Genomic DNA, 23,375 nt, shown 5'->3' on the forward strand with positions numbered 1-23,375 from the left:
AAGTGCTTGTATAGTGATAGGTCTATATGGTCCGTCTCTGGTCAAGGAATGTGTCAAGTTCAATCCCCAGCTCGAGGCTCCGCCACCTTTGCTCTCTCCGCCTGCTTGTCCCAAAGATGGGCAAGATAGTCGGATGTGCTAGCTTCATCAATGCTCTTGTCCTCTCTCACTCTCAAGAACCTTGGGAATCGAAGGCTCAGCCCGCGTTCATCACTAACCAGGCCTATGGCTGCAGTATACGTAGGACTCAGCGTGATATCTGCAAAGGCCATCTCCCACACCTCCTGAGGTTGAAACCAAACCTCCGGCTCGCCACAGTACTCCACGTAGCTTGGCCGTGAGATTATATTGTCGCTGCCTTCCGCATACTTCTCCTTATTCGCTTCATAAAACTTATCAGTGAAACCGGACATACACTTGGTAACTGCCTCGAGAGAGCCGGTTTCAGGATTTCGCACAGCAAGAAGTATTGGAGACCACCATTTGGCCTTTCGACCTTGGCCATGCCATGCCGCAATGGGAATCAAGTCTAAGGTCTCCGAAGAAGCACTATAATCCTTCTTCACTTTAAGCCAAGATTCGAGGCGTTTGTCAGGCTCGTATGTTGACAGCAGCGGCCGTTTCCTGTTCCCTCGCTGCTTCTCAGCAGTATCCGTAGACTCTTGTTTTTTATCCTCTTCGGGAGGTAGTAATTCACCATCACCAAGAGCTGTGGCGGTATCTTCTGCCTGCAACAGGCGGTCAACTGGCTTATCATCCAGAACTTTAACCATTATGCCCTCGCATTTTACTTGAAGGGCATCATTGAAAAAGTTCAGAACAGCGTCCGAATCAGATGGGAATGCATCTATACTCTTTACCCATGTAAATTGATTTGGGATCTCAACGAACAAACTCCTTAGAAGTTCTCGTCTTTCCCGGAATGTTCTGTCAAGCAGAGGCTGTCCATTCAGGTACATCAAGTCAAAAGAGAATAAACAGACATTGACTTTGATACTACCTATTTCCACATTTTTCTTCGCCCGATTCGTGAGTGTTTGAAAAGGAAGCAATTCTCCGGTTTCATTATTAACAGCAACCACTTCACCTTCCATAATAAAGCTAGAAACAGCTCCAGATCGAATCTGAGGGACAAGAGACACTAAGTCCGGGTATTTATCCGTCATGAGTTCTAAATGGCGAGAGAAAATGGAGACCTTCCCCGCTGCATCGCAGTGTACCTGTGCCCTTTGCCCATCATATTTGTACTCGCAGGTAAAGGATCGGCCATGTAGCCTGGTTAACATTTGCGGAAGGTCCCGTGTAATACTACCCAACATAGGTAATAAAGGAACGTGTAATGTGATGCCACATTTCGTAAGAAGTTCAGCAGAAACCCCATTTTCCAATAAACATGGAACAATCATGTTGTAGTTAGGATGCCGGGCATAGCAAGCTTTGATAGTCTCTTCAGCCTGGGAGTAGATATTTGATAACTCCTCTTTACTCAAGCTCATGAGCTCTGCGCGCGAACGTAGGGGAAATGTGGCTGCCGGCGGTTTTGAGTAGAGAAACGCTCTTGCAAGTGCAATCAAAATCGTCGTTTTAACAGCTCCAATCCGGAGATGCTGAACAAGTGTACGAACGATGTATCGACTCTCCTCTGCACCTCGCGTGTCTTGGAGCAATTTCTCGACAATTCTTTGCTTTGTCTCCTGACTTCCTGTGCCTTTGCTGTTCGCAATTTTCATCAGCGCATCGTATACACTTCTGATGGTTAACGGCTTTGGTCGTCTCAGCGTAAATGACTGCTTTTTCTTTGCTTCAAAGGCCACATCGCCAGCATCGCCATGTTTATTGTAAAGTGCTTTGAGACCCTGGTTATCCAGCCCATATGCTCTTTTCAATGCTTTGGATATGGCAGACCCTCCTAGCCCCAGTTCAATTGGTACGTAGGGCGGAGCAAATGCATTTGTTGCCAACCACACCGCGGGAAGAAGGCTCTGCGGGTCACCAACGATTATAAGCCTAAGAAGGTTCACAAGAATGTCCACTATTTTAATCCTACTCTGTGTGCCATTGACAAGAGAAAAGGCACGAGCTAAAATGGCATACGATGCTTTCCCGCCTTCCGCATCCCAGTGTGCCTGGAGTTTCTCCTTTTGTTCATGTGGATCGAATTCCAACGGACTAAGATCAAAAGGCAATGAAAATGATATGGTATCCTCAGCCGTTGAAGAGCTCTGTAGAGATAGTATTCCCTTGGGCTTGTTCTCTTTTCCGGGTGTAAGAGCTGGAGTATCAGCTAAGCTGCCTTTGTCGCTGCTTGAGCTCGCATCAGCTACTTCATCAGACGCTCGCAGTTTTTCTTCTTGAAGGTTTTCCGTTGCTCTATGACCAGGAGTGGAAGATTCAGATTCATCCTGGCTTTTTTTATTCCATTCTTTTTGAAGCTTCCGGGCCAGCTGCTCGTCCGTAAGCCGATGATGCTCGGTGCTAATGATTTGCGAGGACGTTGCTTTATTCCCTGCACGAAAATATGAAGCAATGCTCCGGGTATTCTGCGGCACCCCAGTCGAATCAACCTTTCTCTTCTTTTTTAAAGGACCGGCCATTATAAATGCTTTTGCATTCTGGCCTTGGATCTCCCAGGTGAGTGATGCCTGATGGAGAGGCCAGAATTATGATGTTTACCAAATCGTGTTGATCATTGGAAGATGACTAGTTAAGGTGTTGTTGGTGCCAAGACCGAGTGACAAGAGACCACGAGTTTTGTGCCTCCGCAAGTAGTTAACTAAAAGATAACACCAAGCGATAACTAACTATCAACCAGCCTGCTGCTTTACTCTCTGGCGTAGGAATCCGCCTGTATAAGAAATATGGCAGGTAACTTATCAGCGGAAGATGCGACAAGGCTTGTTGATTTCGTGAATGATAAGATCCAGAGCATCGAAGACCTACAGAGTTTGGATACCCTTCTTCAGAGCCTCCAAGAGCAGCAAGATATCCAGAGACAACAGGTAACTGGCCCCCTTACATCCATCGAAGTATTTACTAGACTAAGATCGTTTGCATTCTCTAGCTACGGGAAGCGGAGGAGATCCTTAAAAATGCCACGAAGGCTTCGAATGAGCATGCGGAGGCGGTTCGAAAAGAGGCAGAGGCATTCAAACAACACCAGGCTGATATAGACCGTCGCTTACTGGTTGTGACGCAATCGGAACACAGCGATGAGGCGGTTCGCAAATTTGAAGATAGCATTGCTAGATTACAGAGACTTGATGTGTCTCAAGGCTATTTGGAGTTGTTAAGCTCCGTTGATCAATTGAAGTATGTACTCATGTTCTCATTATGCTAAGAAACAAGGTTAACGTGTTTGTAGTAAGGATGCGATGAAGACCATGAAATCATCCCCGCATGATGCCTTACGATCATATGCGCAGCTTCGTTCCATTGAGACGTCTATATCAACTGGCCAGGATACTGTTGAAGGGGCAACTCCGTACCTCCTTGACTATGTAATGAAAGTCTCGGGGAGTTTAAAAGACTCCATTCGTGTGGAATATACGGATAAATTACAAAATATTCTGGACAAAATGAAGTGGCCCATGAAGGAACTTCCAACGGAATCATTGATCGATGAATGGATGCGTTGGTGTGATCTACTCCTAGAGTTCCAGGAGCCGTGAGTATATAAATCAGTCCTTTCAACGTGACAATATGCTGAAAGCTAGACCCATATAGTGATTTTGGGAGCGTCACAATTAAAAAAGGCCCCGAAGACCAGTCTGAGTTGCCGATTCTACTTCCCCTAGAAGTCATGTCTCGACCCCTAGAGCTTCGGTTTAAGTATCACTTCAGCGGTGACAGACCTACAAATAGGCTAGACAAGGTATTATCGTCTTCCCGCAATACAATGGAGTTGATTTTTTACTAACCCGCCCCAAGCCAGAATACTTCATGTCCCATGTATTGGATTTAATCAACACTCATGCTGAGTTCTTTTCCGCATATTTGCAACCAATATTGAACAGAAGAGCACTTAATGGCGCTCCAATGCTCCGGTCACTATACTCAGACGCCGTCTCGTCGTTTATATCCTCCCTTTTGCCAATGGTACGGCAAAAAGCATTGAGTCTACTGCCGACGGTATCCAAGCACCCGCAAGCTTTCAGCCATTTAATTCATGAATTGATGAATTTTGATAATGAACTTAAGTCGTCCTGGTCTTATCCATCGAATGCAATGGAAGAAAATGCATGGAAGGGAATAACCTGGGAAATATTAACAAAAGAGAATTGGTTCTCTGAATGGCTTCAGGTAGAGAAGAATTTCGCCCTGGCACGATACCAAAGTATCATTGATGCCGAAGATGGCGGTGAAATTGATTATGATGGAGTAGCACCCACGGCAACCAAGCCGACAAAGGCAGCTCTCCGAGTTAATGATCTCCTGGAGAATGTCACGGAGCTTTACCGACCATTGTCGTCTTTTAGCCAGAAGCTTCGATTCCTAATCGATATCCAAATCACCATCTTCGACTTATTTCACGGCAGGCTACATTCTGGTCTAGAAGCATACCTTGCTATGACATCCGCCATAGGGCGCACGGTACAGGGTTCCTCAGCCGGCCAACCTAATCTAGACGGAGTTTCTGGCCTAGAGAGACTATGCAGAATATTTGGATCTGCCGAATATCTTGAGAAGAAGATGCAAGACTGGGGAGATGACGTTTTCTTCCTTGAACTTTGGTATGAGCTCCAGGACCGGGTAGCAAGGCAAGGCCAGACCGGAAAGCCGGTGGCCGGCGCACTATCGGTGTCAGAGATTGCAGCACGAACCTCATCGTCGGTCACCAATAACAACCATGATCACCCCAGCGATGCAGCGGAAGGTGCTCTATTCGATGAGACGGCTGCAGCATACCGCCGCCTTCGAATGCGATCTGAATCTATAATCCAATCTACAATAGCCTCGAACGTTCAGACCTCCCTACGGCCCTATAATCAGGTGTCCACTTGGGCTTCTCTGCGCTCGTCTTCTGATGACCCTAGCACTCCTACCACACCCTCAGTAGATCTTGTGCAAACCCTACGGCTTCTCACTGCTGACTTTTCGTTTCTCTCCCGCACGCTAGCTATTGCCCCAAGGCGCCGCGTTGCTAACCACGTCCTACTCGCTATTCAGACGTACATTTGGGATAACATACTGATGCGGAACTCTTTCTCTACTTCCGGCGCGGCACAGCTCTCTGTCGATATCTCCAATATCTGCGACACGGTAGATGCTGCTATAGGTGTAAAGGCCGGTGAAGAACTCGCAGCACGTACAATGAAAAAGCTACGGGACGGTTTATTCATCCTGAACCTGAAAATTAAAGCAGGAAAAGATCAACCACCAGACACTAGTGATGCTGCTGGAACAGCGCTTGGTTTATGGGAAGCTGAAAAGAGGCTCTTTGCCAATAATGAAAGCGCACGAGGTGTTTTATCTGAGCTTTGTATAGACACATTGACTGAAGCTGATGCAAGATCGGTTTTGGAGAGAAGAGTTGAGGTTCGCAGTTAGATATACCCAAAACTACAACTTAAAACATGATGCATATATGTTAATGAAAGATTCTCAGTTCACCAACCCTTTTATATTCTATTTTTTCACAAATCTTATATACACTGAAGGTAACAATGCCGACGCTTTTGGAAACAATAAAGCCAGGTATACATTGTAGGTACATCACAGAAAAACTTCAAAGCACGAAATCCGAGGCAGCCGGAGCGCCTTGAGGCCCACGACCCATCTCAAGAGGGTGCTTTGGTCGCTGGCCAGGTGCTGGAGCCTGGTTCGGATTTACAAAGGTCCCGTTCAACTCGAGTCCACGCTGCTTCCTGACCGCTTTGGCACCCAATTGCAAGACTACTTCGACGAGTCGCTCGACTGTTTCTTTCTTAGTGTGAAGATTGATGACACATCTAAGATATTTGCCGTCTCCTTCAACTTGGGCTGCAGCTGGTGGTGCATAGTCAACCATAAATCCTTGTTCGATCAGATCATCGGCAATCATGGAAGTAATCTCTCCGTTAAGTTTTCCACGTTCTGCCTCATCTGCCACTTTGTCGGAACTGTGGACCATCTGTTTGAACGGTGCATAGAAGAAACATATTTGAAAGCATGGTGGTGGATTTTCACTAAGGAGAATTAAATCCGGGGATTCCGATATGAGGTTGCAGAGATGGACAGCGACATCACTTGCAGCATCAATTCGTTCTTCGTATCCTGATGAGCCGATGTAATTCCAGTTTAGGAACATTTTCAGGGCATCACCTCGACGGCCGCATTGTAAAGTCAAGTCACCCAAATCCCATACCTCGGAGCCATCAGACACATCGTTATGGAAGAGATACCCTGCAGGAAGCGTGTTTGATCCGTGGAATTGAGTCATATCGGCGCCCAATAGGAACGAGCAAGTCAATGGTACTCCAAGCATTTTATGAGGATTTATGGCAATACTATCAGCCATATGTGAACCTTCAAGCTTGTGTTTCTGGCGGTTAGAAAAGATAAAAGCACCTCCCCAAGCACCATCAATGTGGAACCAGATTTTATGTTTGCGGCAAATCCCCGCGATTTCCGTAAATGGATCAAATGTCCCTAGAACAGTAGTCCCGGCAGTGGCATTGACGAAGAGGGGAGTTTTACCATCGTCCTTTGCCTTCTGAATCTCCTCATCAAGCTTCTGTGGAATCATTCGTCCTTCACGGTCGACAGGTACACTGTGAACCGCGTTGCTTCCTAGGCCGATCATTTGCGCAGCTTTTTCAATGCTGTAGTGCCCATGCGCACTGGTAAATATAACAAATCGATGGTCACCCGTTCCATTCTTCTTGGTATCGGGAAATAGAGTGTTCCTTGCTACAACGATTGCTGTAGTGTTGGATGCAGACCCTCCCTGGACAGAGATTCCGCCAGCGTTGGGTCCTGTAAGACCGAAAAGCTCAGCAAATCGTCTTGTGGTCACTTTTTCGATGACCGTCAATGCTGGGGCCGACTGGTAGACGTGCACATTGGCATTCAATGTCCCAAGAAGTAACTCTGCGGCCAACCCAGGAGCGTTTGGTGATGAGTAAAGCTTGTCCAGAAATCCTTGCTGCCATGTGTTGACGGAATATTTGAGAAGGTCATCTACAATTCGAACAAGCCCATCATGTCCCTGTCCTGAGCTTGTTAAGCCTTCACTAAACACTGCTTTGAGCTCTTCCGGGGGCTTAAAATCCAGAATCTTTGGCCGAGAATCATCATTATTCTTCTGTCCTGGTACCTGGGACGCGCGATCTGCCTGCTCAACAAATCCAACAACGCGTTCCTGGACGGAATTTAAGACCTAAAAGACATCCTTTAGCTAATTATTCTGGTAATTTAATGCTTATCCAAATGATTACAAGGCCAGAGCTGGTGTCACGATGGAGAGACCACTGGGAGACTCACTTTCCGCACTTCTTCAGGCCGCTCCATTATATCGTATTGGAGACACGCTGAACTCGTTTCAGACAATCGAGAGGGCATAGGAAGGGTGGTTTCATGTTGGATGTGGCTGCGATCTGATATATACCTGGATTGCTACATAGGTCTATTTGCTGTATCACGTGAGTAAAGTTCCAGCCAACAAAATTTGTCATCGACATTACGTAAAGATAAACATGGCGTGACGTCATAGACGCTGCGGCTTTTTACTGCGCTTTCAGAAGGCCGCTCGGCGCCGACAGGGCCTGCTTCTTGCCGCGAGGGCCTTGTTCCCTGCTGTCTGGCTTCTCCTGTTGCTCGGCTCTTGCCGCATATCGCGCTCTGGCGAGGTCGAGCTTGCTCTTCGCCGGCTCGGCGCTCGAATCGGCAGTTGGTGCTGAGACTCTGGTGTTGTCTAGCCCCTTCGCTCTTGACATCCATTCCCCCCGTTTTCTCTTGTACAAATCCATCGACCAATTCCTCCATACAGCCCTACCCAAGAACGAGTCGCGAAGGGCGGATTCGTTGTCCGCTAGTTCTTGTGCCAATCTTTGCTTGATAAATACTAGGTCAGAGGTGGCATCCCAGAGCGCGTCGGCAACGTGAGAGCCACTGTTGTCCAGCGACAAATCGCACATCTGTCCGTAAAATCGAGGTAACAATTGTCGACGAAATTGAGTGTTGGACTTCGAAGGCTTAAGAGCCTCTTGAAGGGCACGAGATGCTGTTGGATTCTTCGCAATCTGTATTAGTATCTCGACTGGTGCAGCAAGAAAGCTGGTTTGTATCATTGTTGCAAGCCCGCCAGGTGCCTGTAACATGGATTGTGCCAAAAGCGATCCATGGAGATGTTGAGCAGAAGTTGCAGCCTTTGGTTTCACTGATTCAGCATCCTTGTCTGTTGCCTCAACGCCTAGAATCGTCTTGAGGCGAACAAGGCCATCTTCGCCATACGCTGATTCCAATGCCTTAGCCAATGAAGTAGTATCAGCACTCCGAACTGTTGACCTGTCTATTATTGTTTTGATAACATTAAGCCTTGACCGTTGGACTAGTGAAGGTATTTCAGGGAGAATGCTTTCAATTGCTGATTGAAGATCTTCTCTGCTCACCCTCTCCAGTACTTTGATAACAACATATGAAGCTATCTCATTTCGCGCCAAAGAGCCGATCCTTTCGCGAATGACTGTTTTGTAGAATGTTTTGAAGAATTTTCCCGGAGCAACTCGAACAATCGTTTCTAGTAGTCGTGATCCAACTGGATCATAGAACAGACTGTTTAGGAAATTCACACCCTCCTCCTTTGTTTCAAGGGTATCGTCTGGTATAAGCCTACGGAAAACAGAAGATTTGTCCTTGACTTTTTCTTTCCCCATACACCCAAGCTCTATTGAAAGAATGACTTGAAGAACAGGGCTTCCAATAGGATGGGTGGCAAGTGCCTGAAGATAGGTAGAATTCAGGCCAGCACTCAGATCTGATATCATTTTTCTTAGAGTGTTATTGAACTCCGCAGGAACTTGTCTGCTTTCCCGGATCGTTAGCTCTGCCTGAGCCGTTGACGTGATAGAATCCACATTTTCTTTTTTCCGGCTGGCAAGTACCCTCGCATTTGAATGATCAGCAAGTGGTTCACCGGCCAATATAAGGAGCAAGACCCGTATCGTATGCGAAGCAAATGACTCCGTGAGCAGATACCCCCAATTCCCTTCTAGCTCTGAGACGACGCCTAGGAACAAATCCATAGCAGGTTTTTGATTTATTGGCTCGTCCAGTTCCCCATCCTCTCCATTGGTTTCTATGGTTTGTTTCCTATCCTTCTTTTTATCTTTGGGTTTTTCCATCTCAGACGTCACAATCGGCGCTGCGCGTATGAACAAACACTCGCAACAGTGACTCGCGAAGCGATGTTGAACAAGGTGTAGGAAGTGGCCCGAGAATTTCTCGAACAGAGCCTTTACCTGGGCTGGAGTAGACATTGCAATCAATTTTTCCATGAGTCTGGAGCAAGACTGGCTGCAAGCAATCTTCAATTCCTTCCCTTTGGCTTCAGTGTAAACGCTTTCAATGAACAGTCGTTTGTCGTCGTCGTCTTCGAAAGAGTTGAGTTCCAATGTCTGACTGGCTTTTGAGAAATACTCCTGCTCCTCCGTGTCAAGAAGCCCATAGAAAGGGGTGTCATCTTCCTGCCCTTGTTCTTGCTCCTTTTCAGTATCGTGGGTATCGAGGGGAATGTAGTCGTCTCCTGCTAGGGCATCGTTGTCTTCGTTCGTAGTTCGCTGTCGCTTTGGTGAATCGGACACTTCTTCATCTTCTCTTTTGCGCTTCGATTGAGACTTTTCTGCCCGACGGCCTCTTTTCTTCTTTTCGCGAGGCATGATTCTGCTTATATGGCGACGATATTTTCTCAATATTCTTCTCCTTCCGCTCAGCTTCTTCAATTCCTCTTTTTTTTTTTTTGGATTTTCGAAAAGCAGTTTAAGGTTTGATGGCCAAGCTCCAGCTCCACTCCACTTAATTATAATCACGTGATATTACAAATTCTGGCCAATAAGACAAGCTACAACGCAGCTCAGGAATTTGGTTTCATTTCAAATCTCCATCTCTACCGCTCAAAAAATGATATAGAATAACACCAGTTCCCGGAGGTAGGCGATGAACATTCCATCCACAGGCTATATTGGATACCTTCATTCCGACCCAGGATTTCCCCCTTCCAAGAATTTGAAAAAGGTGATCTTGTTGCCGTCAGGATCCTCCAAAGTAAACTGTCGATAACCCCATTGCTTGTCCTCGATAGGCTCGGTAATCTTGACTTTCCCTTCCTCAACCAGAATGTCGTAGTATTCGTCTAGCTCCGCGGTTCCCAGAGCAATCATCGTCGAAGACGGGTGGAATATTTCCTGGTTGTCTTCACTGGCACCTCTATCCTCTGTTTCAGTTGGCCTTGAAGATGACAACTTTGTTTGAAAAAAGTATATATTGGCATCCGCCTTTTTCCCGATAAATACTGAGCAAAAAGTCGGGGCCGTATTTGCATCGTCATCCGGGTGTGTTCCTCCGAGGGTAAAGTAGAGTGATTTCGTGTAAAATTCAATAGTCTGGGGTATTGAGGTACTGCAAAATTGGGGGATAATTTTCCACGCAGAGAGTGAACATTTCGCCATAGCTTTTGGTTTTGTGTATTTTCGTTTATTGAACAGGTAGATTTGACGGGTAAATGGCTATTAGATCTGTGTAGGTTGCTTTCCAGTGGTTTATGATGCGTTTGTTGCTTGGGCGAAAAAACCGGCGAGCCAATGTTTTGGAAATTAGGCAACAGCGTTCGTAAAATTACCTTATTAGCCAATAAACAACTGATTTGGCCACAATCCTCTGTCAGAGTCATACTCACCCCAGAAGAGAAACGATAAGAAAAAGAATTCAATAACAGATGGTTCATTCCTAGGGATATTCTGATACCAATCTAAATATATCATACATCTAAATCTTAACCAGGCGGAGTGAATTTTCGTTAGCAACAGCGTCAAGGAATCCGCCTACATCTATACCGGAAGAATTCAGAATATACTCAAACACAAAATCAAACCACTTTGCTTCAGGGAGGTCAAAATATTGGAAATACCCCAAAGAAACAGTGACTGGGAAAGCGAACATGGTTACTCCGATCGTCATCAATTCTGGAGTAAGGAAATATTCCAGAGACCGAGCAATATTGACAGCGATCGCACGTAGTTCATACGCGGATAATGGCAATTCCGGCATGCGATAAGGAAGCCCGTCACAACAATCCAGGCGCGAGTTGACTATCGGCTCATTTATTTTATGCCATGATCTATTCTCATGTCCTGACACAAACTGGTATACCAACCAAAGGTTGTTGCAAATCAGCAGCTGAGCAGTCCAGTAAAGCATCTGCAAATGGGCAGTCTCTGTGTCAAGGAAATGAATGTAAGTGGAGAATAGGAGGTGTTCTCTAGTAAAGCCCTTTCCTTTTTTGATCGAAATCACAGAGGGCATTTCCCAAAGTAGCAATCCTCTATTATCTTGAAACGAAATATTCCACATTCTTAAGTTTTCCAACAGGTCACAACATTTCCTGGAGACTTCTTGAACTCTGACCGGAAGATAGGATGAGTGATCGTCTCGAATCATGTCAATTTCTTGGAGAATGGATGGTATTGCGGCTAATAGTTGTAGTAATTGGTGGCTGTGCTGAGTTCCAGCTTGTAGCCAAGGTAAACACGTCCATTCGGGGTCCGCAAGAAAGGATGGATGTCGAGAACCGATAGCGCGGATTACCTATCCATTAGGATGAGTTAGTAGCGTACAACGAACTACAGTCAAGGGAATATAGTACTCACAGCAAAGTAACGCAGACCGAGAAATAGTTTTCTCTTGAAGTCCGTCCATTTCGAAGAATTCGGTTGTAATTTTATGAGCCGCGTGGCACCATCAGTATGACTTGCCCAGCCAAGGCCTCTCATTGGAGAGCCTTCAATAGCCTAGATTGTTGATATAATTAGTAGATGAAGCAGCGAATAGCCCGAGATTGGGTTCTGCAGTACCTCATAGAGGGTTAAGCACATAATCCCTGCCAGTGATTCGTCACCCAAACATTCTGAGTTGACATTGAGGCGCTGGTATAATTGCACTAAGGCAGAGGAGTAGAATTGCTGGCTTTTGTACACGATTCTTGAATCATGTGATAGTTTACCAACTCTCGCGAGGCCCAAGGCAAGCAATGCATTGCGTAATATCGGGTTCTCATAATTACTCTGAGACGCTGTAACCAACCAGCCAGTAAAGCATGATTGGCTTAAATTTTCCGTACTGCTTCCAATATTTCCGAGAAAAATGTTCAAAAACAATCCGGGACATGACCCGACAAGAACCGATTTTGACAGGGTCTCTACGTGACCGGTCAATGCTTGTCCAGTGGTATTGCAGATAACTGTGCTGCTCTTTCGAAATTTATTTGAGCATGACACTGCATTACCTGGGATTGCGTGGACTTCGCTTTGCTTGCATGGCTGGTTGGAAGTATGGATAAATTTGAGCTCCCGTCCATAACCTCCACATGGAAGGCCTAATTTCTTGCACTGGCCACATGAAGGCCGCTGCATATCACACTGCAACTCTTCGTCAGCTTGCAGGTACCCAGTATGAGGATTGTGATTTCATAGTACATACACCTTTCTTTCGTTTTCGGCAAGTGTTGCATCCCGCAGATATTTTTGGCATCTTGCTTCATAATTCAGGTAAAAACGCAAATTCCTCTTTCACTACCCATTTGCGCCGGCAGCGAGGGAAAATAAGGCGCCATCTTTCTTGCATTTATAATAATGCGATGATGAATGAAGGTGGTAATTGCGCCAGGTGTTGAGTTGTACGAAGTTACTTATTCCTTTTTGGGAAATCTATTGCGCGATGTATACCACGTGACATAAGCGCTAATTTAAGGTTCGATCTAAACCTTGAGTTTGTAGCTAAAAATAGAATCACGATGCTCTTTGTAGTTCCAGCTTCAGGCAGTCGAAGTTCAAGCTAAATAAACATACGTTGGCCCATTACGTAGTACTTTGTATGGCGCAAAAGATGTCTAGGGGTAACTGTAGGAAAGAAGAACGTAGTAGCTCATATTCGTCTCAGCTTCACTTGAGAATTGGAATATAAAGGGCTTGGGAAGAAACGTCATGGAGAGGAATGCAACAAATATTCTACAGAGCAAACATTCCATCCTCAAAGTTGGATTCGAAGTCCAATATCAAGTCTCCTCTACTCAAGATTGAAAAGATGACTGAAGCTATCAAGTTATTCTTTCGAAAGTTGTATCAACCAGTTGGGTTTTCCAAGGGGTATAACTTCATTTTATGTCAGTGTTCAAATTTCAAGTCAATATCTTCATAGCTGATCTCAACATAGTTTTCGTTCTTGTTGGGGCGCTTATGGGATTTACCCTGGCGCGCTTCCAATACCTCGACATCAGAGGCGATTTTTGCAAGAGAGGGAATGCTGCGCCAGGTGAATGCTTCTATTACCTCCAGCAAACTCGGTACCATGTTGGGATAATTCTTCACTTGGGATGTATTTTGCGTAAGCTTGGTTCTTATCTCCTGGATATTTCCTCACGTGTTTTATTTCCTATTACAAGCTAACTTGAATTGATGCAGCGGCGTCATTCCTGGTCTGCTTCCAATTTGTTCCTATAATCCGACACAAATTTATCATGTGGCACCGAATTTCTGGGTATCTGATCATACTTCTGGTACTCATCTCCAATGTTGGTGCTCTTGTTATCGCACGGCGGGCATTTGGCGGCACATTGGACATACAAGCGGGGATAGGGGCCCTTGTGCTAATGACGACTGTTGGGATTGGACTTGCTTATTATAACATCAAAAAGCTCCAGATTGATCAGCACAGGGCGTGGATGATCAGGTCGTTTGTCTACGTACAACCCCTCGCCCTATACGCCCATCTCTGATCACTGCTAATATAAATATGGTAGATGGGAGCAATTATTACTAACAGGTTCATATTTTCCGCTGCTGCCGCAATAATAACTGCTATTGGTGGGTATAATGCAGTTTGGCCATGTGAAAAACTTGATTATACTCTCGGCCACAACGAGACCTTGAGCAAGTATCCGGCCTGTTCAACGTTTTATGACGGATCAAATCCCCAACAACAGGCGATTGTCGTTGCAGATTTCAATGGTGGAGATGAGAATGTGTCGGCAGCTATAGGGGTTAATTTCGGAATGGCAATTTGGATTGCTATCTTGATACACGCCATCGGGGTGGAGGTATATGTATGTATAAGTCACTAAGAGGCTGCTGGTGAAATATCTTGCTAACAGCAGGATAAAGTTGCAGCTAACGCCTGGAGAGTCTCAACGTTTGCGACAAGTCTCTTACCAACGTCAGTTAGAAGCTGGATATCGCATGCCAGGTAAGGCAGGGCTAACTGCTGAGAGACTAGGTGATTGTAGTGGGATGCAAGAATCGTGAAGTTTCCTTTGGGAAAATCGGTCAACGAGAAATTTCTCCGTGTTTATTTTTATTCCAAGCCAAGTTGAAATGGAGAAAACGCTAAGCCTAACTTGGTTAGTTAATAACCAGCGGCGCTTGTTCAGACGTCGGCATGTATTTTTGATATCTGACATTTTCGTGACATATGAGATCGTTTCTAGTTTAAAACGAGAATACTATTGTCTACCATTTTTTTAATATAAATTTATTAAGCTAAAATATTGTTGATATGTATGTGGTTTCTATGTACTGACTAGGCTCCCATAATTTCCATACCACAGCAATGCCTTCTACGAAACAGCGAAGTGGCGTGCCGTTATCGGCACATAAACCAAGTCACCCCGCCGTAACATTTGATATACTTGTGAATGTCTTCAAGAAGACAGTATTTCATCCGTTTATTGCTTGGTTGATACCCCTGTGCCTTGTCGCCCAAGCCACACCATATTCCCATCCCTCGTTTCTCATTACTGCGGCATATGCTATTTGCCTGAGCACATTTCTTGTGTTATCCTATATAAACAAGCGCTTAGCCTACGGCTTACCGCGCAATGTCGATTTTAAAAAGGAGGTTATTACAGTTGCGGGTGGCGCTAGCGGACTTGGACTTGCGATAGCCGAAACATATGCAATGCGCGGGGTGAGCGTTGCTGTCTTGGATATAAAGGACCCAGTCGACGATAGTGGATACGTAAGATGGGATGAATTCCCCAGCCTGGAATATTATAAATGTGACATGAGCAGCAAGAACGAGGTTGAGGAGGTGGCGAAGAAAATAGTGAAGGACGTATGTCACCATATATCTTCTCTCTCTTTTTGGCTGTCTGTCGTTTACTAACTAAAATTATTATGGTCACAGCTAGGAAGGCCAACGGTTTTCGTGAACTGCGTGGCAACAGCTATCAATGGCCTTCCCTTGCTCTTCCTCTCAGACCAGGCGATAGAGAAAACTATTAAAACAAACATTCTCTCCCATTTCCATGCACTCAAGACATTCCTCCCAGAAATGCTATCCTCTCGGACAGGGGGTACCATCGTCACTGTCAGCTCTGTTCTAGGCCATATTACGGCTGCTGGATTGTCAGACTATACCGCTTCAAAAGCCGCAGTGGCTGCAGTACATAGAACTATAGATGCAGAGATACGGGTGCTGGGTGCCTCCAAGAAAATAAAAACCATTCTGGTAGAAACTGGACAAATCGCCACACCATTATTTGAAGGGTTGGAAACACCGAATAGTTTTTGGGCTCCGGTATTAGAGCCGGTCCAAGTGGCACGCGAAATAATATCCATGATCGATAGCGGAAATGGAGGAGTGATCAGAATGCCGGCTTACGCCACATTCCTGGGAGTTTATGCTATACTCCCAGCATCCATTGAGAGGCTTGCCAGATACCTAAGCGGTGTCGATTCAGCAGTCGCCAAAGCAACAATTTCAGCCGCTGCAGAGAATAGGGAGCATGCAGCAGTGTCTCTGTCAACAAGTAACTCCGAGGATAGCTCCGAGGATGACAGCGACGTCTAATAGGGTATCCACAATATGATATTCCTAGTTCGGCAGAATTTGCGGGTTCCCTTTCAACTAATATGCATCCCAGCATTGGGCCACTATTATTTTTCTGTTGCCAAGACCATCTTCTCTCTCTCGCTTCGACGCGGCTTCACTACCTTGCTATTCTTCCTCACATTTTCTTCACGTCTCTTCAATGCCTTTATCTCTTCTCCCTTAATTTCACCGGCCTTCTTTATAGCTTTGGGCAGGTGTCGATGCCGTTTGATACGGCGGATTTCAGGCATATGAGCATACCGGCGTTTCAGGGCTTCATCATACTGCAGTTTTTGGCGTTCTTTGGCACTCTTGATACCTCCTCTGGAGGAAGCATTTGACCTCCAGAGTCGTATATTACCATCATCGGATCCAGATAAAACATAGTTATTGTCTGGGGTGAATTTTGCTGAGAACACTCTGTAAAAGAAGCAGACTTAGCACTCCATGGAGAGAAGGGGGGAAAAAGGGCAAGAAGAAGAGATTGGAATTCATCTCGTTTCAGGTTGTTCTTACCTTTGCATTCTCTTTGTATGGTAAACATCCCTTGAGTGTCCTTTCTCCCGGTTCCAAAGTCTGATAGTACGATCATAAGATGCAGATACCAGTTCTTCACCGGTTGGACTGAATTCGACATCCATAACAGCAGCAACATGATCTTTGAGAACGTTTAAAGCGCGGTCCATCTTTCTCATATCGAAAATGTATACGTTATGATCTTCATTTGCAACAGCGAAGTTGAATGCTTCCATGGGGTTCCAAGATATAGCGTTTGAAGCAAGAGTCAATATCACCTTGGAGACTGGTGATGAGGTACGTAGGTCATACATCACAATGGATCTGTCAGTAGCAGTCGAGCCTAAAATGGATGTCTCGGTCCGGTTGAAGGCTAGGGACGTAATGGTATCTGTACTAGTTGGCCAGCTAAGAGTCTCCGAGGGGGTAGATGAAGGCCTTGAAAGGTCATAGATTGATATGACGGATGAAGCTACGGCAAATGATGGGTGCGTCTCGTGGTGTGATACGCTGGTAAACGCGCCTTGGCCAAGATATGTTGCAAGCGGAGCAGAATCGGAGGGGGTATTGTATGGATCGAAAAGTTTGACGGTCTTGTCACTGGCGCACGAGAGGAGTTTTCTATCGGAAGTCCAGCACATCCCTTTAACAATATTTTCGTGCGCTTGTGCATGCCATATTTCATCTCGTGTGGTCAAATCCCAGATCTTCACAACACCATCTCCGCTCCCACTGGCGAACCGTTCGAGGGAAATTGGATCCTTCGCCATGCTATAAACCCCATCGACATGTCCATTTCCTAGCTGTGCAATAAACGGGGAAGCAAACATTCTCTCCATCTTTACTGCATTAAGGGCTCTTGTATATTCGCGAGCTCGTTCAAACGGATGCTGGGACGGATCAATATTCCGCTGTACCCTTTGCACATTGGTACCAGGAGTCTGCTGCGCAGCAGCAGACCGAGAAAGAGCTTTGATTTTCTAAAGGATGAGTCAGTTAAAGTAATCTTCCAGCAGAATAATATCTCTAGAGCTCAACTTACCATTGTGACGGGTTAGCTCAGATACCTGTACATCTTTTTGATATCTTTTTTCGATCTTTTTATTTTTATTTTATTTTTTTTTTTTTGGCTATCGTCAACGCTGATTGCCCATGAAACCTTAAAGCGGAGTACGGCGAAATGATATTCCAGAAGGTCTCGATGGCCCTAGCTTCCAATGACACCTTTGTCGGGCAAAACAAGCTGACGGCAACTCTTTGCATCAACCAAACCCCATATTCCAAGTGTTAGCCTACGATATTCGAGAAACCGGTGCTCAGAAGTAGCTTGCTGACTATTTACTACCTGATAACGAGCTGCTTTGTACGACCATATCTTTACAATGGCACCAGCCCCCAGTGAAGCCGGCCGGCTCGCGGAAGCAGAGGCAGTAGCAAAGACGAATCCTATTAAAGCCCAGAAGATATACCAAGAGGTTGTTTCTGAAGGCCCTGGCTCTAGCGAAGCTGCCTCCAGAGATTATGAAGTTGCGTTGTTGGGCCTAGGAAAGATTTATCGTGACCAGAAGAAGCCCAAGGAGCTGGCGGAGCTTTTGAAAACCAGCAGGTCTTCATTCTCTTCATTTGCAAAGGCCAAGTCGGCCAAGCTGGGTAGGTTTTAACTACATGATCGATAAATAAAGTCTACCCGTAATTAACTCGGTTCATTCTCTCAGTCCGCCAGTTACTTGACTATTTCGCCGATATCCCAAACACCCTTGACATACAGATTACTGTCATCAAGTCGTGTATAGAATGGGCTGTGTCTGAGCGACGATCCTTCCTCCGACAAAACCTTGAGACCAGACTTGTTGTGATATATATGCAGAAGCAGACATATTATGATGCCCTTACCCTCATCAACTCGCTTCTCCGTGAGCTTAAGCGCTTGGATGATAAACTTGTCTTGGTGGAAGTCCAGCTACTCGAGTCGCGCGTGTATCATGCCCTTGGCAACCAACCGAAAGCGCGTGCTGCGTTGACATCCGCTCGAACTTCCGCAGCATCAGTTTATACCCCTCCCTTGCTACAAGCCGGTCTAGATATGCAGAGCGGAATGCTACACGCTGAGGATAAGGATTTCAACACAGCTTTCTCTTACTTCATTGAAGCCCTTGAGGGTTACCATGCTCAGGAAGATGCTAGCAAGGCAACATCTGCGCTTCAGTATATGCTTCTTTGCAAAATAATGTTGAATTTGGGAAACGACGTGAATACTTTGCTCTCTTCGAAGCACGCCATTCGATACGCTGGCACAAGCCTGGAGGCCATGAAAGCGGTTGCACGTGCACACTCGAACAGATCTTTAGAAGAGTATGAAAAGGCTCTGTCTGACTACCGATATGAGCTGGGTGGTGATGTGTTTGTCCGAAACCACCTTCGAAGACTATACGACGCCATGTTGGAGCAGAATCTCATCAAGGTCATTGAACCATTCAGCAGGGTAGAAATTGCCCATATTGCGAAGATAGTGGGTTTGGACACACAGCAGGTCGAGAAAAAGCTATCTCAAATGATTCTTGATAAAGTCATAATCGGCGTTCTTGACCAAGGTGCTGGCTGCTTGATCATCTTTGACGAGGCAGAAAGAGACAAAGGATACGATGCTGCTCTGGAGACTATTGATCGGCTCAGCACAGTTGTTGACCTGTTGTACACTAACAAAGCTTCCCTGCTAGAGTAACTCTATGCTTCGTGAAGAGACTCGTGTTCGAAAGCCCGATATTGAGGTGTGACTATTCCCCCTTTTCTGTGGCACAATTCTGCAAGCCTGAAGTTATCCCAGCCCCTTTAGCTACCTCGCCCCTGCGCAGCATCATATCCATATAGAGAAATCAACTGGTCGACACGACATACTCATCGAGGGCCTGTCTTGTATAATTCGTAGTAGTAAAGCTGTACGGAGTAGTCAAGGGGCTTCCCTTATTATATGCGCCGAAGATAACCTACCTAGGTAGCAGCTGCACCACGTGACGCGACCAAAGGAAAAAAAAAAAAGAACGAAAGCGTTCGTGATCCTTACAACTTTTGCTCCATCATGATATGCGCGGCTCGTTTACCTACCAGCATCCACCACAGCCAACACATCTCAACGAATCCTGCCCGTTTCCACTGGTCGCGACCGGCGTTACTAGGTCGTTTATATTGGCGATTCTTTACTGACCGCCAAGATGAATGCTCCCATGCAGCAGCCCAATTATCGTGGCTATCCACAACAGGCCACTTACCGATCTCCAGCCACGCCACGCAGACACGGTCCTGTCCCTGGTGAGTGTCTTACATACTTCTTATTAATATGACAATCCTTGCTCTCGTGTCAACTCGGGCCAGTTCTATTCAACTTCCCCCTTACCAGAGATTTCTGACCTGAACCCAGTAGGTATGCCAATGCCGCAACACCCACCGCAGGCAATGCCAAACCAGCAGATGCTCGGCCAGCGACATGCGTCGAACCCAGTTGAAGCTGCCGTAAGGCGCAGTCGAAAGCCGACGGATAAGAATCTACCAGATAATGTGGAAGATATTGTGATTGGGGATGTTGCGCAACATTATAAGCGACTTCGGGAGGTTGAGAAACGGCTGGACGCGTCTATGGTTCGGAAGAGACTGGACATCTACGATTCCATAAATAAAAATGCGAAGAGGTACAGGACAATGAGAATATGGATATCCAACACGGTCGAGAGTCAACCATGGCAACAACAGGATTCCTCTAATTCAGAGGGAGCGATAGGTACGAAGCTAGGTGCCGGACGATACAGAGTTAAAATCGAAGGGCGACTGCTCGACGAGGCCGATCCAACTGCACCAGATGAGAGTGACGAAGAAGGAGAAACTGAAAACCAAGGGGGTGAGCCTGGCGCAATGGAGGAGGACACACCAAGCGCAAAGTCCAGCAAACCAATACCGCAGCGAAAAAGACTATCTCAATTTTTCAAGTCGATAACTATCGACTTTGATAAGCCGACCGAGAATGGGGTCGCAGATTTGGCCACAATAACCTGGAATAAACCTGATGTACCAGTCAATGCTGCGACGATGCCGCCTAGTGCTGATTTCGATACCCTTGAATTTTCCCGGGCAGCAGAAGTTAACCTGAACGTGACCATTAACCTCGTTAGAGATGAGACACCTGAACGATTTCAGCTGAGTAGAGAGCTCGCCGCCATTCTTGACGTAGAAAATGATACACGCGCTGGAATCGTGGCCGGAATATGGGAATATGTTAAGGCAATGGGCCTACAAGAAAATGAGGAAAAGCGCACGATTCAATGCGATGACCGTTTGAGAGCTGTAAGTTGGAACTCTTCAAGGTATTATCTATTCAAATGTGAGAAACTAATAAAGATGTTTTCTTTTCAGATCTTTGGCTGTGAGAAGATGTATTTCCCTGCCATCCCTGAGAGCACCTCAACACACACTGCAACTCTTCAGCCGATTAAGCTTCCGTACACCATTCGCGTCGACCCAGAGTTCCAGAAGGACCCAAAGCCCACAGTCTACGATATCCGTGTCGCTATCGACGACCCTTTACGCGCCAAACTTATCTCTCTTACTAACTCCCCCGATTTCCCCACAATGCTCCGTCATGTATCCAGTCTTGACGATCAGGTAGCGCTCGCCATCCAGGCTCTGCACCACTCAAAGGCAAAACATTCCTTCTACACTGCCATGAGCAAGGATCCAGCGAACTTCATGAAACGGTGGATAAACAGTCAGAAACGAGATTTAGAGACCGTGCTTGGGGAAACACCACGACCTGGACAAGGTGAAAGAGGTATGGAGTTTAGGCGTGGCGGTGAAGGCAGTGCATGGGATACGGCTGTTGCGAGAGAATCCGTCAGATATATGCTCGCAAAGCCGCCTCGCGCAACAAGGTAATGAATGATATTTTGTATTGTTTTCTGTCTGTAACCTTACTTGTCTCCCGTCTTCTCTATGATACCTTTCAATGGCCTACCAATAAACGAAGAATACCGTCAAATAGCCTCGACGTGAACTCCAATCCATCCCTGAACTGTAAGCTACGATTCAGTAGGGCTATTAACATTTTTGATTCGTCATGATAATAATGATAGTATATGGATAAGTATTAGTTCTTGCTGGCAAATGGGGGGAGTAAAGGTGGCCGGAGTAAGTGAGAGCGTGCATCAGCAGCACTGTAGGCAAGGGTAGAAAAGACGAATAAGTCCATGCATGGACATCATTTACAGACTCAACCAAATCGTTCGTCACACATCTCATGCAAGTAAGGAACACATCTGGACCAAGGAAAGAAGGTGAAAGTTAAGGCATACAGGTAGAGAGGGGATGATGCAAACCAATCGACGCTATGACATAATAGGAGGATAAACTATTGGAAGATGCATTCGTGAATCATGCAACCAAGGGAAGCCGGGATAGAGAAAAAGAAAATGAGTAGATCAATGATATCTATCCATCTATGCCTTCCGTCTTCGAGCGCCAGATCCGCCATTCATAGGGATTGATTGTGTAGTATTGTTGGAGGCCTTTGACTCAGCGTCTAAGGCTCCAGTTATAAGAGTTTCTTCTTCCTTTTCGAGGGTGGAAGCAGCTTCAAGAATGATTGGGTTCGCGTCTCCTTCAATGGATTCAGGAGGAGCAACCTTGTCCGGTGATGGCAAATCCTGGCCTCTGAAACGCTTGAGAACTGCATCAATCATCTTTGAGAACCAGTACCAGTTAAGGGAGTTGAGAACGGTGTTGCTGCCAAGGTAAGTGAGCGCAAGCCAGAGTGGAATACCGGCAGCGGAGAAGTCTGTAAACTTAGAGACTTCAGCATTTGCCTTTATACAATTGTCATCTAGACAAATGGTCGAGTTGCGAGCGCTGAACACCAAGGAGTAAAACTCCGGGCTGCTAAGTGGAACAGAGCTGTCGGATATATGAAACGCCTTGTAGATGTCGGAGAATACAGTAAAGGAGTTCCATGAACCCCAGATAAGGCGGCAGGAGAAAAATACCGAAAGGAGAGCCATTCCATTGTACCACTGGGCACGGGATCCGGTCATATTGAGTTTGTCGAAGAACCAGTGGAAATTCAAGAACGGAGTTGAGAGCTCATACAGGATGAAGGTTGGCGCATAGTAGTTGACAAAGGGCCTCTAATCATTTTATATTAGAAAATCCCAGACGAGAAGAAAGATTTTGGAGTAAAGAGTAACAGCGATTACGGAGAGGAGCAACTCACGTATCCTAAACTGAACACCAATACAGCACTGATCGCATGGAATAGCATGCCGACGCCAAAGACGTTGACATGCCTAACGCTGATGATTAGATCCCACAGGAAATAGCCTGTCGCCATGGCCTGGATCAAGCCACAAGCTCCAGAATACCCATACACTCGCTCAACAGGTGTCATGTTCTTCCTCTCCTCATCGACAAGTATCACCCACAGCGCCAAGACGGAGATGAGGGTACTTTGCGTGAGGGAGACGACATGGATATCCCAACCGAGCTTCGTGCGCTTAGAGAAATTAGGATAAAGCTTTGGGAAGAGCCAGGTCGAGATCCTGGGTGCGACAATGGACTGGATGAACTGGTACAAGGCGAATGAGAGGATGACTTCATGTATGTGGTATGGCAGCGTCGGCAGGGACCAACGCTGTGCGATCGGCGTAACCAGATCCTGAAGCCATCGTGGAGGAGGCGGTATCGGATCCAACATTACTGTTGGCGATATTGGCAGAAAGCTATAATAGTAGCTGAGAGAGCCGCAGCTGGAAGTTGAATATTCGGAT

General features: G+C 46.1%; 11 protein-coding genes across 11 annotated transcripts; 5 read left to right on the plus strand and 6 right to left on the minus strand.

Annotated features, from left to right (window-relative positions):
- Positions 1-59: 59 nt before the first annotated feature.
- ARB_05408 (uncharacterized protein) lies at positions 60-2,594 on the minus strand (the record flags this gene model as incomplete). The annotated part of the gene is made up of 1 exon (XM_003015965.1): positions 60-2,594. The coding sequence occupies one exon, from the start codon at positions 2,592-2,594 to the stop codon at positions 60-62; it is 2,535 nt and encodes an 844-aa protein (XP_003016011.1).
- A 264-nt stretch (positions 2,595-2,858) lies between these two features.
- Positions 2,859-3,916, plus strand: ARB_05409 (uncharacterized protein; the record flags this gene model as incomplete). Its single annotated transcript, XM_003015966.1, has 4 exons — positions 2,859-2,999; positions 3,062-3,309; positions 3,362-3,664; positions 3,724-3,916. 4 exons carry the CDS (start codon positions 2,859-2,861, stop codon positions 3,914-3,916), a joined length of 885 nt encoding a protein of 294 aa, XP_003016012.1.
- A 119-nt stretch (positions 3,917-4,035) lies between these two features.
- ARB_05410 (uncharacterized protein) lies at positions 4,036-5,547 on the plus strand (the record flags this gene model as incomplete). The annotated part of the gene is made up of 1 exon (XM_003015967.1): positions 4,036-5,547. The coding sequence occupies one exon, from the start codon at positions 4,036-4,038 to the stop codon at positions 5,545-5,547; it is 1,512 nt and encodes a 503-aa protein (XP_003016013.1).
- A 178-nt stretch (positions 5,548-5,725) lies between these two features.
- ARB_05411 (uncharacterized protein) lies at positions 5,726-7,488 on the minus strand (the record flags this gene model as incomplete). The annotated part of the gene is made up of 2 exons (XM_003015968.1): positions 5,726-7,339; positions 7,462-7,488. 2 exons carry the CDS (start codon positions 7,486-7,488, stop codon positions 5,726-5,728), a joined length of 1,641 nt encoding a protein of 546 aa, XP_003016014.1.
- Positions 7,489-7,703: 215 nt separating this feature from the next.
- ARB_05412 (uncharacterized protein) lies at positions 7,704-9,854 on the minus strand (the record flags this gene model as incomplete). The annotated part of the gene is made up of 1 exon (XM_003015969.1): positions 7,704-9,854. One exon carries the CDS (start codon positions 9,852-9,854, stop codon positions 7,704-7,706), a length of 2,151 nt encoding a protein of 716 aa, XP_003016015.1.
- Positions 9,855-10,166: 312 nt separating this feature from the next.
- ARB_05413 (uncharacterized protein) lies at positions 10,167-11,544 on the minus strand (the record flags this gene model as incomplete). The annotated part of the gene is made up of 3 exons (XM_003015970.1): positions 10,167-10,700; positions 10,871-10,942; positions 11,020-11,544. The coding sequence occupies 3 exons, from the start codon at positions 11,542-11,544 to the stop codon at positions 10,167-10,169; spliced, it is 1,131 nt and encodes a 376-aa protein (XP_003016016.1).
- Positions 11,545-14,793: 3,249 nt separating this feature from the next.
- ARB_05414 (uncharacterized protein) lies at positions 14,794-16,035 on the plus strand (the record flags this gene model as incomplete). Its single annotated transcript, XM_003015971.1, has 2 exons — positions 14,794-15,297; positions 15,370-16,035. 2 exons carry the CDS (start codon positions 14,794-14,796, stop codon positions 16,033-16,035), a joined length of 1,170 nt encoding a protein of 389 aa, XP_003016017.1.
- Positions 16,036-16,121: 86 nt separating this feature from the next.
- Positions 16,122-17,617, minus strand: ARB_05415 (uncharacterized protein; the record flags this gene model as incomplete). The annotated part of the gene is made up of 3 exons (XM_003015972.1): positions 16,122-16,476; positions 16,573-17,552; positions 17,615-17,617. The coding sequence occupies 3 exons, from the start codon at positions 17,615-17,617 to the stop codon at positions 16,122-16,124; spliced, it is 1,338 nt and encodes a 445-aa protein (XP_003016018.1).
- Positions 17,618-17,954: 337 nt separating this feature from the next.
- ARB_05416 (uncharacterized protein) lies at positions 17,955-19,294 on the plus strand (the record flags this gene model as incomplete). The annotated part of the gene is made up of 2 exons (XM_003015973.1): positions 17,955-18,222; positions 18,288-19,294. The coding sequence occupies 2 exons, from the start codon at positions 17,955-17,957 to the stop codon at positions 19,292-19,294; spliced, it is 1,275 nt and encodes a 424-aa protein (XP_003016019.1).
- A 487-nt stretch (positions 19,295-19,781) lies between these two features.
- ARB_05417 (uncharacterized protein) lies at positions 19,782-21,492 on the plus strand (the record flags this gene model as incomplete). The annotated part of the gene is made up of 2 exons (XM_003015974.1): positions 19,782-19,878; positions 19,967-21,492. The coding sequence occupies 2 exons, from the start codon at positions 19,782-19,784 to the stop codon at positions 21,490-21,492; spliced, it is 1,623 nt and encodes a 540-aa protein (XP_003016020.1).
- Positions 21,493-22,052: 560 nt separating this feature from the next.
- Positions 22,053-23,302, minus strand: ARB_05418 (uncharacterized protein; the record flags this gene model as incomplete). The annotated part of the gene is made up of 2 exons (XM_003015975.1): positions 22,053-22,736; positions 22,823-23,302. 2 exons carry the CDS (start codon positions 23,300-23,302, stop codon positions 22,053-22,055), a joined length of 1,164 nt encoding a protein of 387 aa, XP_003016021.1.
- Positions 23,303-23,375: the final 73 nt, after the last annotated feature.

The sequence above is a fragment of the Trichophyton benhamiae genome, assembly GCF_000151125.1.
Source record: "Trichophyton benhamiae CBS 112371 chromosome Unknown contig01145.0, whole genome shotgun sequence".
Lineage (NCBI taxonomy): Eukaryota > Fungi > Ascomycota > Eurotiomycetes > Onygenales > Arthrodermataceae > Trichophyton > Trichophyton benhamiae.